The sequence below is a fragment of the Botrytis fragariae genome (genome assembly GCF_013461495.1).
Source record: "Botrytis fragariae strain BVB16 chromosome Unknown tig00000795, whole genome shotgun sequence".
NCBI classification, from domain to species: Eukaryota; Fungi; Ascomycota; class Leotiomycetes; order Helotiales; family Sclerotiniaceae; genus Botrytis; species Botrytis fragariae.
In genome coordinates, this window is record NW_023501011.1 from 374411 (window position 1) to 389212 (window position 14802).

The 14802-nt window shown below is 43.1% G+C and overlaps 4 protein-coding genes across 4 annotated transcripts; 1 reads left to right on the forward strand and 3 right to left on the reverse strand.

The window, feature by feature from the left end:
- Window positions 1–307: 307 nt before the first annotated feature.
- On the reverse strand, window positions 308–2414 carry Bfra_007042 (putative metabolite transport protein; the record flags this gene model as incomplete). Its single annotated transcript, XM_037337416.1, has 4 exons — window positions 308–1341; window positions 1619–1671; window positions 1866–2140; window positions 2289–2414. 4 exons carry the CDS (start codon window positions 2412–2414, stop codon window positions 308–310), a joined length of 1488 nt encoding a protein of 495 aa, XP_037186796.1.
- Window positions 2415–4650: 2236 nt separating this feature from the next.
- Window positions 4651–7673, forward strand: Bfra_007043 (uncharacterized protein; the record flags this gene model as incomplete). The annotated part of the gene is made up of 3 exons (XM_037337417.1): window positions 4651–4687; window positions 4772–7129; window positions 7204–7673. 3 exons carry the CDS (start codon window positions 4651–4653, stop codon window positions 7671–7673), a joined length of 2865 nt encoding a protein of 954 aa, XP_037186797.1.
- Window positions 7674–9089: 1416 nt separating this feature from the next.
- Window positions 9090–11699, reverse strand: Bfra_007044 (putative phosphoribosylaminoimidazole-succinocarboxamide synthase protein; the record flags this gene model as incomplete). The annotated part of the gene is made up of 2 exons (XM_037337418.1): window positions 9090–11560; window positions 11660–11699. 2 exons carry the CDS (start codon window positions 11697–11699, stop codon window positions 9090–9092), a joined length of 2511 nt encoding a protein of 836 aa, XP_037186798.1.
- A 1782-nt stretch (window positions 11700–13481) lies between these two features.
- On the reverse strand, window positions 13482–14446 carry Bfra_007045 (putative acyl-protein thioesterase 1 protein; the record flags this gene model as incomplete). The annotated part of the gene is made up of 3 exons (XM_037337419.1): window positions 13482–13923; window positions 13988–14215; window positions 14271–14446. The coding sequence occupies 3 exons, from the start codon at window positions 14444–14446 to the stop codon at window positions 13482–13484; spliced, it is 846 nt and encodes a 281-aa protein (XP_037186799.1).
- Between the last annotated feature and the right edge of the window lie 356 nt (window positions 14447–14802).

Here is a 14802-nt window from a genome sequence, read left to right on the forward strand (position 1 = left end):
CGGCATGTGATGGGATGGGATGGCTATTGCCAAGGTGCCGAGACTCTAGCGAAGGGGTTGAGTCCCGTGGCTTGTCGTCATTCATTGTTCTGATCGCAATGGGGAATAATATGGCATCTAGAGCATGTAGAGAATTCCGATTTTACAATTATCGTGACATATCTATACACTCCTATCCACTATTCAACTTCTAGACGCTAAAGATGTTATGTACACAGCCTTTCCAGCTACAAATTTAGACTATTCAATCACCCTGTGTCTGTACTCTATTGCATACAATCAGATCCCTAGGTATGTTCCTCCCCCTTTACTTTCCTTCCACCTCTACTTCCGTAACAACACCTTCTTCCGCCGACGCCTTCAAATCCGCCTCTCCCATTTCGCCATTCCAGCCATTATCTACCAAGAACTTTCTGAAATTTTCATCTCTGATACTTAAATCCTCACCCGTGATATCTTCCACGAAGAAATAGGTAACCGCGATTCCTGCCACGCCACAAATAGCCGCAATAATAAATGTCCACTGCTTACCCAAATTCGTTTGAATTGGAGTGAAAGCTTGGGTACCGACTGCCGCTCCTACTTTGCCCAGGGCGGCAGAAAGTCCGTAGCAAGTTCCTCTAACGGATGTTGCGTAGGTTTCGGAAGAGATAAGTCCTAACATATCACCTGGTCCTAGATTTCCCGAACTTTGCATCAAGCCATAGAAAACCACAAAAAGTGGGACGATCTTGGTGATTTTATGGTACGACAGTCCGATTATGAGGCCAAACATTAGATATCCGAAGAAACCAATCATCATTGTGTTTTTGCGGCCAATGCGATCACAAAGTAAGGCACCAATAATGACACCAGGTAATGCGATGACTCCGAGTAAGAGATTCCATTCTCCAGTTTTGAGAACGACGGTGCTTGGGTCGGAGGGAACTACCGAAGCGATGATTGTGCCTGAAAAAACACCATTGGGAAACGTTACGAAATCATAAAGAAACCATGCGCCGCATGTTCCGATAAGTGATTTCCAGTAGTAGCGTAGTACGAGTTTGTATGGGACATTTTTCTTAATGGCTCCTTTGCGGTAGAGTGTACTATTGAGCATCTTGATTCGGAAGTAGAAGACGGATAATGGGAGGATGCAACCGATTCCGAAACATACTCGCCATACAGTGTTATAATGTTTGTAGTCACACGCTGCGAGTACAATGAGAAAAATCGAGACGGCTAGTGGACCACCAAAGGACAGGGGAAGGTTGGTGACGAGAATGAAGATGGGGCCGCGATTTTTGGGGGCATGCTCATTGGCGGCTTCAGAGGCGGAAGTAGATGATGCTGGATATTCACCTGGAAAGATGTTAATGAGCTGGACAAAGGAAAATTCAAGGGACATAAATTTCAGAGGATAAGATTCATCAATCCTGACTATAGCCCCATTTTGGTAGCTCTGAATGTTCGAAAGTCATATTGATAAATTCCAATGTTTTGAATCTCTTGATGTATTGATCACATGTGACTTAGTAAATCTGACATTGAAAACAGATTCCAGATTGAACAGCTACTTTTGTTTCTGGACTGTAGTCGGGACAATTGAGATATGCTTTGTGAGATTGTAGGAACTTACCACCAACACCAAAGCCTATAATACCTCTCGCAACAGTCATCATCCAGAACATGCTAAAGAAAGTCAGAATGTTAATGCACTGTTTTCACCAGGGGGAAGGAATAGTCGTTGATGTGCAATCTCGTGATTTCGAAAGTTGAAGGGTTTTCGAAAGAAAGGGGTTTGGCACGTCCAATGGTCGATCATTTGCATTGTTCAATAAACATTGGACATCATAAGAAATTGATTCTATCAAAGAATAACATACCCATCTATTGTAACGCCTTTGGAAGCAGTGGCTAATATGCCACCAAATACAATCATCAAAGTCGTAGTGATAATAGCAAACTTTCTTCCAAAGTAGTCGCAAGTGAGCCCAATGGTCACTTGACCAAAGATCTCACCAACCAGAAGGGAATTAGAAACACGAGTACTGGTTGCTGCGGTATACTCCTTCGGATATTGTTTCTTGAGGATGACGTTTGACATCGTCATGATATTATTGAAGTAGCCATCTGATACTAAAGCAGCTCCGGCCGCAAACTAGAATAGGGCGAGATTAGAAGACATGCCAAAGTATACAGGCAAAACAGTGCAAAACCCCAAATTTGTATATCCGTCGCTTGACGGCTACACAAGGTCGTCTCGCGCAATTGAAACTGCCTAGATTAAACAGAAGTAGTAAACTCACAATTGTGAACTTGTCCGAAAGAGACTGTTTGGATTTCTTTGGGAATATTTCCTCAGACGGTGGTGTCGCAGGACGATTTGTGTTTGAGGATGGGGCAATCTCAACACCCGTTCCCTTTTCGGCCATATCTTCAATAGGTAAATTTATACGAAGCTGTCGGATGTATTCAAATAATCGAAATGCTACAAAACTATCAGATGAACTCAAGCTTTTCAAAAAAGATTGAATCTTATCATAGACTCATACATGTAAGATGTCGTGAGACTTGCTGTGTTATCTCGGGCTGGCGTTTCGAGGAAAGATTGTCTCAATGTATGCATGGAAAGGAAGGGACGACCTGCATATATATAACTGCAGAGGAAAGAATTTTGGACCTACTGAGTACCATCGTATCTCTCTATCTTATCGATATACCCACCTACTCGAGCTACTGCAACATATTGGAAGAATAGAAACGAATAATTGGGCGAATCATCTTCCTCAACCATCGGAACGTGCATCACGAATGTAGAGTTATTCCCTGATATGCCCACTTTCGCAAGGAAAAGTCAAATTCGCATGGGTCACCACGATTGCTACAATGGACATAATTTTTCCAGACGTTGAGGGGGGATCAATATTATATGCTGCTCGTTGCAGTATAGATCATCATTCCCCGGATTGCAATATGCACAGATAGTGTTTTGTCTGACCAGTTGAGAAAGCATAAGGGAGGTGGTAGATTCGAAGACCAATGGAATAACTATGTAGGTACGTAACCAATTCCTGGAGAAGAAAACGTGCCGAGGCCAGTCGGGAGGAACCATGTTTGTCAACACGTGATTGGTTAATTCTTCGAGCTAAGGGATATACGATGGATAGCTCAATGGTAAACCATCGTTGGATGTTTAAATCATAATTTGATTACATATTAAGTATAGTGTGAACCGTAAATGCACACTTGAAAGGGAATGTAACTTCACAATCGGCAGAAAATGAGAATAGCGCAGGCGAACCGTGATGAAATGGGCTAGTAATTAATTCTACGGTGACCAAATCTCCTTAGCCCCGGCGCTTATTGCACGACTTCACTCCATGCAAACTTCTATCTAACGTCATATCCTCCTTCAACATCACGTCCGACAACAGTCAACGTGTACATCCTGTACCAGAAATCGATTCCAGTGCTTTCTATCTAAAGACAAAAATACAAAGACCCTAGTCAACTATTCATTCACAACAGCGAAGGCCTCGGGCTCGAAGGATAGGGGCATTAGAATTCAAGAGAGTCCTACCGATAACTATGTGCCAAGTTTCTTTGAAGAGCACTTCTTCCTTATGAACAGTAACCTTATGCTACAGAGCACTTGGGAGACTATCTTCTATGATAGTGACTGCAAAGATTCGAATGATGTAGCACGTCCTGGGCATGGCTATGTGGTATCATCACTTGATCTCTTGTGTTTTCATGAGATCCTGAAAAAAATTTAAAATTTTGATACTATCAGATGCAAATGCTTGAGGGTGGAATCGTTGACCTGAATAGCGCCGCAAAGAACTGTGAAGTTGACTGTCACTGTTGGATAACAAGGTACCCAAAACGCCGGCACGAAATATGAGCAGATTCACTTGCCGCCAGTCAACACGAACATCTATGAATAAGCTGTGTCTAGCTGTTTGTATGACGAATGGCTTCGTGTCAACCGGCTAAAGGGTGATTGAAGTTGCTAGTGCCGATGATTTCCGAGTGGATGACCGTTGGCAAGGGTTCTCATGGCAAGATATTGATGGAGGTTCCAGGGAGTGGCTTTGAGAAGTGCTTTACATGTATTGTGCTGAGCTGCTGTATACTGGCATGGCTTCACAAAGATATAGTATCTGTAGTATTGACTAGACCTCTGGAATGTCTGTTGCTTAGAATATATCTTAGCATGTCAACACCTCTAGTCAATTCAAACTTTCATATTACTCCCGTCTCAACAATCACAAAATCTCTGTCGTGACTAAGTTCGGGTTTCTGCCATTTAATAATTACAGGTGAATTATTTTCACTATGCCTTCTGATTGGAGGCTCTTTAATTTAACTTAAACGAATTCGGATAAAGGTCAAGCTTTCTACCAAAATCTTTCATGTTTTGACTTGACTTGACTAGCCATAACACTTGGTGTAAATATAGACTGAATTTTCTTTTCAATCTGGTTCGTTCTAGCCAGAGCAAATAAAGACTTCGATCGCTACCTCTCTGATCCAAACAAGATTGTAAGTTTGCTTTAACATGATTTGGCCAGCTTCCTGCCACCAGACTGTCGTTCACATAATTTGATTATCAAAAGAGTACAGGTCACTAAAGACATCAATACATTAGGCAGGTTTGTATCAATCATGCCCTCCAGCTCTAGACGTAGCACTGCAAGAGCTCGTAAGTACAAGTGAAGATCGTTATCGCCCCTTCCATTCTCACTTTTGCTTCGAGGTTCAATATGGCAAGCTTACTCAATATCAGACAACTCACACGGTATCTCGAATTCTCTCAGAGAATACAATAGCAGGCCCAATCCTGCGAATCATTCGCACATACAGACCATACCCGCAGAGAGCGTTCACGAGCATTTGGGGTCAGAGAACGAAATTAAATCACCAGATTTTATCATCAAAGGATCAGCCCAAGAAGAAATAGAAGATCAACTGGAATACGAAAAGAGACTAGAATCACTTCGAACAGATTATCCTGCGAATTCTACTACTGCAACACCGATTTCTCTCGATACTACGTACGCAGATATCATGGCTGCTCGACCATCAAGATCGCGTCGACGAAATGAAGCCTTGGATGAAGGACAAGATATGAAGCTGGGAGGACCAATGACTCTTGAATCACTCGGACCTTTCAAATATACCTTTAAAAAAAAGAAGAATTTGAAATCAAAATATTCAGTATCGACAATCAATGATGACGAAGCAACTGATGCCGATAATGGAGGTGCAGGTTTAAATGATGATGGAATAATTACGAACGAGGGGATAAATACGGATTTGGGTCACAGTGAAACTACTAGTGAAGTTGGAATGGATCCAGAATTGGTAGGAAGTGCAAGTTCATCACGTCCTATTTCACCTACATTGACCCCACAATTCAAACCATCTCTCGATGTCCCTCCTCCCAACCACACAACTTCACCAAAACAACGAAATTACTTAGAATTCACTTTTTCCGCTCCGGCACCAAAAAGAGTCATTGGGTATCTTGAGGAGAATACGAGAATTACCGAAGAAGAGTTGAAAGATTCTGATGATGCCTCGCGCGAGAACGATTTGGAAGACGACGGCAATATAGAAGATATCAATAACAATATCGTCCAACCAATTGTTACTGCTGAAGCTACGGCGACAAATAGTACCACCGCCACTCTTACTACGACGGACACCCCTTCAATTGATCCAATTCCTTCAACAGTGGTTATACAACCTCCAGGAGCCTCCGAGCACTCGTCTTTTTCGTATTCATCCACTGATAAAAGCAGAACGCAAACTCTCTGTACGATTGACAGTGGCATTGGTCTAAATTCCCCTTCTCTTGATCTTTTGAAGAGTGACAATTCCGATACACAATCAGTCAAGGATAAGAGCGACGCAGTTATGGCTCGCATTGCTTCATCAACAGGGTTAATGGTGAGAAGCTTGAGTGATATTACTACAGTTAACGATGGATTTGATTCGGTAGAATGGGATCCAGATCTTCCTGTTCGTTCAATTAACAACTCTCCTGAGCCATTATCAGTTGAGGTACAACCTGTGGCTTACACTACTGTCGGATCTCGTGTCAATCCTAATTTGCAACCTCAAATCTCTGCTCCGAACCGTATTCAACGTGAGGGTTCTATTCGCCGACCACAATTGGATCCAACTCATAATAGACAAGCAAATTATTATTCACACACCCGTGGTCCGCCACCTCCTTTGAATATGCAAAACTCCATGCACTATGCGCAACAACTCGGCCAGGCCCCTAATTCTTTCAACACTCCGCCAGCCACATCTGCAAGATCTACTCGCTCTCTGCGGGCCTCTCAGAGACTGTCCCAGTCAGAGCAAGAGAACCATACGCTTCTCAGACTTCAAGGGATGATCAATGCGAGAGTATCTAATAATCATTATCCTATCTCTCCAAATACACCGACTCCCGCTTTTCATCAAAATAACGTTTCGTCAATTTCGAATGAGGAGCAAGAAATGGCAAAAGGGGGTGATCTGCAAGGCCCCATATCAGGTCTGGAAAAGATGCAGACCTTACAGAGACTTGCGAAATTCCCGAATCCAATGCAAACTTCAGCTCTACGTCGATTGTCCGAGTTGCAAGCACCCAAAGCCGACAATACTGCAAAGTCAAATGAAGACATTGAAGTCGCGAACCAACGCTTAGAGTACCTCTTGCGTAACCCAAGAGACAACACGATGCCAGATAATGCACAAGCTGCCAAGAACGGAGAACTCGACCGGACTTATACATTCCCTCCACCAGGTATCTCCAATACGGCATACAATCCGCTCTACAACGCGTATTTGGGATCTAACAATCATTCAAGAGATTCTGCCAATCATCGGGGAGTACCCGGTTACCCACAACCATTGACTGCAGGCCCACCAAGACAGCGCTCATATGCTAACAATAGACAGAATAGTACTTATAGCGATGAGGCTTGGACACAAGACCAGATTGGAGCGAAACAAAACTCACACACAAGCACCGAGCCTATTTCGCCATGGCAAGAATCAAAAGTTCTTAAAGAGCAGTATAGTGCTCAGGCACCAGCACAAGCTCCTTCTACACGGGCAACAGATACAATTTCTATGCAACAAGCCCGTCAGTATTATCCCACGGGTTTCCCAGTGACATGACCGGGAGATTCACTCGTTTGTCAATTGATGTACAAAAAGAAATGGGACTTCTCGAGGATGAAGAGGCTCGCGAGGAAGCTCGAGCAAGAAAACAAAAGGAGAAGGATGAATGGTTCTATAGTGGCCAGAAACGATGGAACATGACAGTTCAGGAGCATATCGCAGAAATTGAGATCCATACCAATCCTTTCGGGCCTATCGGTCCTCCCATGAAGAAAATTTTGCCTTCCGACAATAGACCTCTTCCCGGTATCACTATCTCAAGAATGGAAAAGAAGACCATCCCCGAAGTAATCGCTCCACTAATAGATGGAACTCTTGGCAATTTATTCGCCATCAAAGCTCAACAAGAAGATGGCAATTTCACGACACCATTCATTAGATACGCCAAAAGTCCAGAATGGCACATTGATACAAGTGCAAGAGGCAATGATTCTTTCTTCGAAGAAAGATGGGGAGTCTCAATCGATGCCCCAGCGCCTCATAACGATCGAGTTCAGCAATACTAGATTCCCACCGCTTATCTGATACGCAGACAACGATAGTCGAGAGGGCCTCTCAATGCCTATAAAATTAGCTGTCGATACCTGTGTCTTATCAAAGCGACTCGATCAACGAATCAAGACTTAATCGTTCCCAAGAGCGATGTATCAAATGGCGTTCCAGATTGTCCTTCTCGAAGCTATTCAACAGAAGTATGGCTCTCCACCATCATGGGGTCTTTTTTGCGAGAAAGGCCCGTCTAATAATTGCTTGTACACTTTCAACCTTTTTCTTTGAGTATGATGGAAATCCTATTTCCCCGACATGATCGATTGCTTTTTATTACTGTTTCCGCGTCTTTTCTTTGGCTCTTGCAATAATTCAGAAAATGAGAAATAAACATTTGTAGGATTGATAAAGATGTAACCTTTTAAGGGGAGGATGATGGAATTCCAAATTCTGGCTTTACTGACCGCATTTCTCAAGAAGGTTTTGGCTTTCAGCTTACTTCAATGGGTGGTAATATGGATTAGCCCAGAAAAAGAAATTTGAGAAGGTTTTTCAGTTCTGGAAGAAGATGGTGGCTCTTATTATTGTTTTGCTTGGTGCTATTGTGGTTTTGGCTTGCCGTTGTTCCAATTTTGCTTGAAGCTGGAGTGAAAGATCCGTTCACATATCATCATCATGATTGCATCTAATTTGGCTTTGCAATGCAATTGTGGTGTCTGATGGGTCTTTGTATACTTTTGAAAAAGGAAAAATATACGTGTGAACAGGCTTTCAATAGTTGCTAGTTCGTGTGAGAGGCATCCTGTTGTATGAGTAGTTGATCGCGCTCGCTAATTGCTAATCTTAATCTGGTAACAGTCCTTTTTGTTTGGTGATTTGCTGTGTGATATCTATCAATATCTAGATACCCTTATTCACCGATGTCTGATATGAGTTCCATTGCATGCTGGTTTGAGGGTTTTGAGAATTCGTTATTTTTACTCACACTCTTTCCTTCTATTAAGCTACAAGCACACAGGTATATGAATTCTGGAGATGTGGTAAAGAGTAAATAGTACAGTTCGAAGATGGCTTGAAGTGGAAGTAAAATTTCTTTATAACCAGAATATAGAGATTACTGCATTATGGTCTAGTCCTCGCTATCCTTGCTCAAATATTGGACTTTAAGGCCTGTGGGCGACGTGCTCTGTTGTTGATATTTGTATCTGTCATCCATTCTGGCAACCATCTCATGTCATCTTATTTCATCTAATTTTGTATCACCACGCTTTCCCAAACCCAAACACCGCGCATGACCAAAGTCGAGATTTCGATTCCGATTCCAAGACAAAAAACCCATCCATCCATCCGTCACATTAGCTTTATTTAAGCATTCATCAATCATTAAAAAGTTAATCATAAGCCATCATCCAATCATCCAGTCCATCCCCGAATCACCCCATAATCATGACATTATCAACCCCCCTTCTTCCCAATCGCTCAATTCCCAAGCCTTCTTTTCCGCCTCTTCCCATCCCAACCCCAAATGCGTATTTCGCTCCTTCTCCCTTGAAATGTGAGGATGTACTCACGAGTCTCGTCACCAAATCTATCTTAGATCGAGGAGCACTAAATGCCGCATCATCTAGAATATTACTTGAATGAACAAAACTGATTATTTCAGCTAGACAATCGATTGGATGAGGTAAATGCATAGTGCGTCTCTTAGGGATCGTGAGCAGAAGAGTCAGGAAATAAATAATGAGGAACGCGAGGCAGATGTAGAAAGAAGGAAGATTGGGAAGCATGCGGACTTCCCCCGAAATAATGGTCAAGGGGAAGAATAATCCTCCTGCGACAATGGGAAGAATGATGAAGAGCAAGGAGACGAGAGAAAACCAGGCGACTCGTAGATGACCATTTCCAAGCGCGGTAATGGTGCTTTGGATGGGGAGAGAAGCGGGGTAGTCGAGCAGGAGGGATTTTACTGCTGGGGAGCCATCGGGTTTGGAGAGTTCGGCCCAGGGTTGCAGTTTGCGGAAGGCCATGTCGATGGGTTGGAAAAGGAGGTAGAGAATCATTCCGAGGAGCGATGGAATGAAACTATACAGGAAGTTTGCAGCGGAATATCCGGATCCGTTGGGATCTGCAACAACTAAGGGTTTGAATCCATGGCGTATGGCTGTAGAAGGAAGGAATGATACGATGATCAAAGCCAGCAAGAGGAAAAAGGCCGTAACAGACCACAGAACCACGAAGGTATCGCGCAGAAACCATGGAATGTATCGGAATCGAGTAGCGGTATCATGGAGAGATGAACGATTTTCTTCCAAATCAGGGATACCACTACCGCTGCTTACTTTTCTCTCCGCTTTACCGCCTTCTAAAGTGTATCGTCTTATAGGCGCGCCTGTTTCTCCAATTGAATAGAAAATTCCTTGTGTCGGACTAGGGGTTCTCCAATATCCCAATCGGTCGCTTCGATCGGCTAATTTGACTCTGATCTCCTGTTTAGATTTCATGGTCTCGGTACCTGGATAATCTCTAAGACTATTGCTTCGTGGTAACAGCGCGATCAAATCAGCCAATGATCGAGGATCCCACAACAATCCAGTTGTTCGACGGAAGAAAAAAGCTCCGATAAGAACTAATCCCATACACATCGAAATATAGATCGCAACCAAAGTCCACGCAATCCCTTGCACAGCAGTCCATTTCCAATTTCCCTCTACCAACACTACAGAAAACAAACATCCCTGAAGCGGAATCGTGAATACAGATAACCATAAACATGATACCCCGATATCAATCATCATAGGACCATCCCATCTCGGCCACAACATATGGCGGGGAAAAGCTTCCAAAAATAATGCGTTGGTGCGGGGCTCCGCATCTTCCATCGCCATTAGTACGTATGGCATTATTCTCGTAATGGCACCCATTACGTATTGAACATATAAAAATATAAACGCTCCGAGAATCTGTGGTAAAAATCCAAATATAAAATATCGACCCCCATCAACGCCGGTAGTCCATGGATAAAGTCCATCGTGATAATTCGAATAGATCGCGCAAAACATAATCGCTGCAGTCATCATAAGACATAGTGTAATAATCGCTAGTAAAGAAAAAAGTCGTAAGATCGTGGGAAGAAATTTGAGCTCGGGGTATCGTTTGGTGTTTGGGGGAGGTTGTGTGGGAATGAATATTTCGGAATCTTTTTCATTGGGAGGTGAGCGGGCTGGTTGAGGTGCTCTGATGGGTATTCTTCCCTCGTCTTCGGTAGGCGGTGTTGAGAGGGGTGGCGTGGCGTTGAATCCAAATAATCGTCCAGGTCCAGGTGTAGAACGATGTTTCCTGATGAGCGCGAGTTCTGCCCGTGTTGGTCGTTGAGGAATATAACGGTTTTCATCTGGAATGATTCTTTCCACTGGATACTCCTCTGAGCTTTGCGAATTGGTTGGTTGTTGGCCTTGGTCGAGTTGTTGAGTTCTTCTTGCTTCTCGTCTCGCTTCCTCATCCCTCGTCAATTGATCGATCGCGAATCGGATAAATGGCGTATCGTCATTGTTGGGTGTCGGCGGACTCTCATCCTCCACCTGATCCGACATTCTTCTCGGTCTCCCTGAGGCTTCGGCTTCCATACCTCTGATCTGCTGTTCGTCAAATCGAACCATATTGCTAATGTATCTCTGATGAGAAGCTTCCCAGTCACTTGCTCTGATCAGAGGAGCCTCTATCGAATCTTCCAAGTCCTCGTGGCTTTGGTCTGGAGTACGGAAACGAGATGGAGGGGTTGCCCACCGTGTCACCGTAGCTGCATCAGAATTGCTCGATGGAAGTGACGGTGTGTTTTCTCCGTAGCGCACATCCACACCGCTCAGTAATTCTGACGTTTGCACTTGTTGCAACTGTGGTCGTGAGTCTATTTACAGGGTCTACGTCAGTAAAAACAAAACAGATTGAATCCAAAAAAGCAAAATACACAGAAGGTAGGAGAATAGGTGAATAGGTAAAAACTTACGCTTCACTCTTCGCAAATCCAAAGATCCAAGATTCATCATCCTGTAAGCAACTCCGCCAATAATAACATAAGCAATTAATTAAGGAATGCATCTTCAAGGTTCGTGCGCGGAGCAAGTATCTATTAGTTAAATGAGTGGCAGGTCGAAAAGATGGCTGGATGTTGGTGGTAGGTCGCCGCCGTGAAGGGTTTTTCGCGCAGGGTCTGATCAAAAAGGGTGGCTGGGAAAGCGTCTAATTCGCCTCATTAATGAACTACATCATGCTCTGGTGCTTCAGGATACCTGTAAAACACGTTTCGTGACGGGCGATAGTGATTTCCAAGGTAATTTCCAGCCTTCTTTTTCGTTTTGATCAATTATATGGAGATACGTTGCACTGGCACTACTGTACCATAACGGGGCCAATTGGGCATTAGCAGACGTCAGATGGGATTCGTTGTCTCGCTTCCAGCAAGGGGACCTGCAGGTCGTTCATCTTGTTCTTTGGTCATTTTTTAGCCTTGAGATTTATGATTTGGTCCTGTAGTTCAAACACCAGAAACATGCACTAGTATTCGATTTCAAGCCTCTGAGTGGAACTCATCATTACGATGTATATATCAGTAACAAATTTCCGATCGATGTTTTGGGCTTATCGGAAAGCGTTTATCGTCAATACCTTATCGTGTTAGCAAATATATTAATCAAGAGTTCTCGGCTCTAAAGTCCTTTTTCAGGAACAACCGTTTCCCCCCAACCACAACCATTTATTTCGTGTAAGGATTCACAAACTCCACTGCAGAAGTCCGATTGGTTTATTGTTACCCCTCATAATTTTACAAGTTCTAGCGGGCACATTCAAATATCCATTATGGTACCCCTCCTGTTCCTGGTCAACCTTAACCTCTCCACTCTCCTCTGATCTCCGTTGGGGTGTATCCCTAAGGTTATGTGCTAGAAGCCTCTGAATTTTGATTTACTTCTTAATCGCCGGTATCTGCCCCTGTGCTTTGCACATAAACCCACTAAACACAATTGGTAAACATTTACTCTTATTACCACGCTTCCAATGCTATCTTCCTATCATGTATGTCATAACCTTTTGAAAGGAACCTAGCAATATTTTCAATTCACCCTTCCTAGCCTGCTGAAGCTATAAGTACGCTGTTTTGAAAAGAGCAGATTTGGAAGAGGGGTTCGATGCTTTGAACACTTCCATGCGTTTTGGAGGCGTATTTCTGGTGACGCGAGTGTCCGTGTGAGCTTATCAAAAAAGCTATCGTGAACACAGACTAACGCGATATGTTCTTGTATAACCATATGGTTAAATTAAAAAAATTGGTGCGTTGTGGGTTATTTGTGGTATTCCAGTGTTTCCCGGGGGGGTTGGGTCCATTCGCGTAGGATGAAGGGGTACTGAAGTTCAAAAGTTTCATCGAGAAATAAATTCAACGTACGTGCTGCGACTATATAGTGAAGATAGTAGAGGTTTCAACTTCTGCGTATATCTAACATTAATGCAGAAAAGTCTTGAGACCAAAGAATAAACATTCCGATTTCAACGTATCATCTTGGTATGAATAACGCCATGTTCAGGTATGCGATAAGATGGATCTGAAAGTAATCTTCGAAATCGCAATTCAACAGATATAGATTGTCTATAGCCTCTCAGTTCATCTGAAGAATGAGCACCCAAGATTCAATGTCCTGTGGCAGAACCAAATATAATGTATACAAGAAAGCAAGATAAGAACTTAACTCCAATAACAAACCCTTGGTATAAAACATTTGATCATAAAATGTTCCCAAACGCCACCCATATAAGCACTTTTCTTCTGCTCTCTAATTCAGCCCATTGCCCCTATTTCTCTCCATAAATTCATCATGATCGTGCACCACGACCTGCGGTATCGGCAAACCCAACGTACTACTTCTGCTTCTTGTCGTAGATATTGAAGCTTGCCTTGGACTAGCAATCATTCTTTCGACAATGTATGGATCTGAAAAACTTCTTCTTGTTTGTTTGTACGAGTCGAATCTGGTATCTCTTGTATGATTGTAACTCAGTCGGCGGGGTCGCCCGGTAGTGTGATCATTTGCTTCTAGATCGTTGGTTTCTTCTATGTTGGTCAAAGATTTGTATGCTTGGGGGAAGGCATCAGGAAATAATTCGGTGGTGGAGTCAATGCTGTTGTGTTTGAGCTTGACAGGTTCATATTGCGCAGCTTTGCGGTTGCGATGCATGATTAGGGAGCCATGTGCGAGAGGGATATAGAAGGCGAGTCTGTGAAGTTCATGTTAGCGAAGGCTCCAATCCTACACCAAGGAAAAACGGGAAATAGACATACAATATGATAATATCAAAAATCAAGCTGATAATGCTCGGCATCGTCTTCTTAACGACACCGAAAGCGTTCCACAAGCTGACAACGAACAAGGCTGTCCAGCTTGCACATTTGAATATGTTCATCATGAGGAAAACAATAGGCTTCAGCTTGTGTCTGAACATAAGGACTATCTCTGCAATAGTGAGGATAACACACAAGCCAATGAATACAATGTAAACCCATCCAATGCTAGATTCTGTCAATATTCGTGCCCAGTATCAAGCTATAGAATAGATATGCTTACCTTAGAGCAATCCGGACATCGTTGTCATCACTATCATCATCGAAATCATTACTCATGATTTGAGCAATAGCCACGGCAACTACCCCAAAAGTCAAGCCGGGGAAAAGAATTTGAACGATCCAGCAAGGTATCAGGATCAGTCTCCGCCAAGGGGCATAAGGATGTTGGCTCGTCATGGTGTGCAAAGAATGATATAACTACACTTCAAGATAAGGTTTAATATATGGAGCTTCTGAAGAACACCTCGCAAGTAACAAATAGAGAAAGCTCTCTATATATAAGGGATCAACAATGAAGAGATCTTAAAGCAAAAGAAAGAGAACAACGGCTGTGTAAAAGAAGCCTCGCATCCCAAACAATACCTATTTAAGCTGTAACCAATCAATAGCTTCATAGTTGCACGACGTATCCATTCTTCGAATCTTTCTCCAGTAACCCCATTCAAAACCATGTCGTGCCGCATCAATACTTGCCCATTTGTTCTTCACTCACTGAGACAACGCATCAGCAAACTGATGAATCATATCTAACT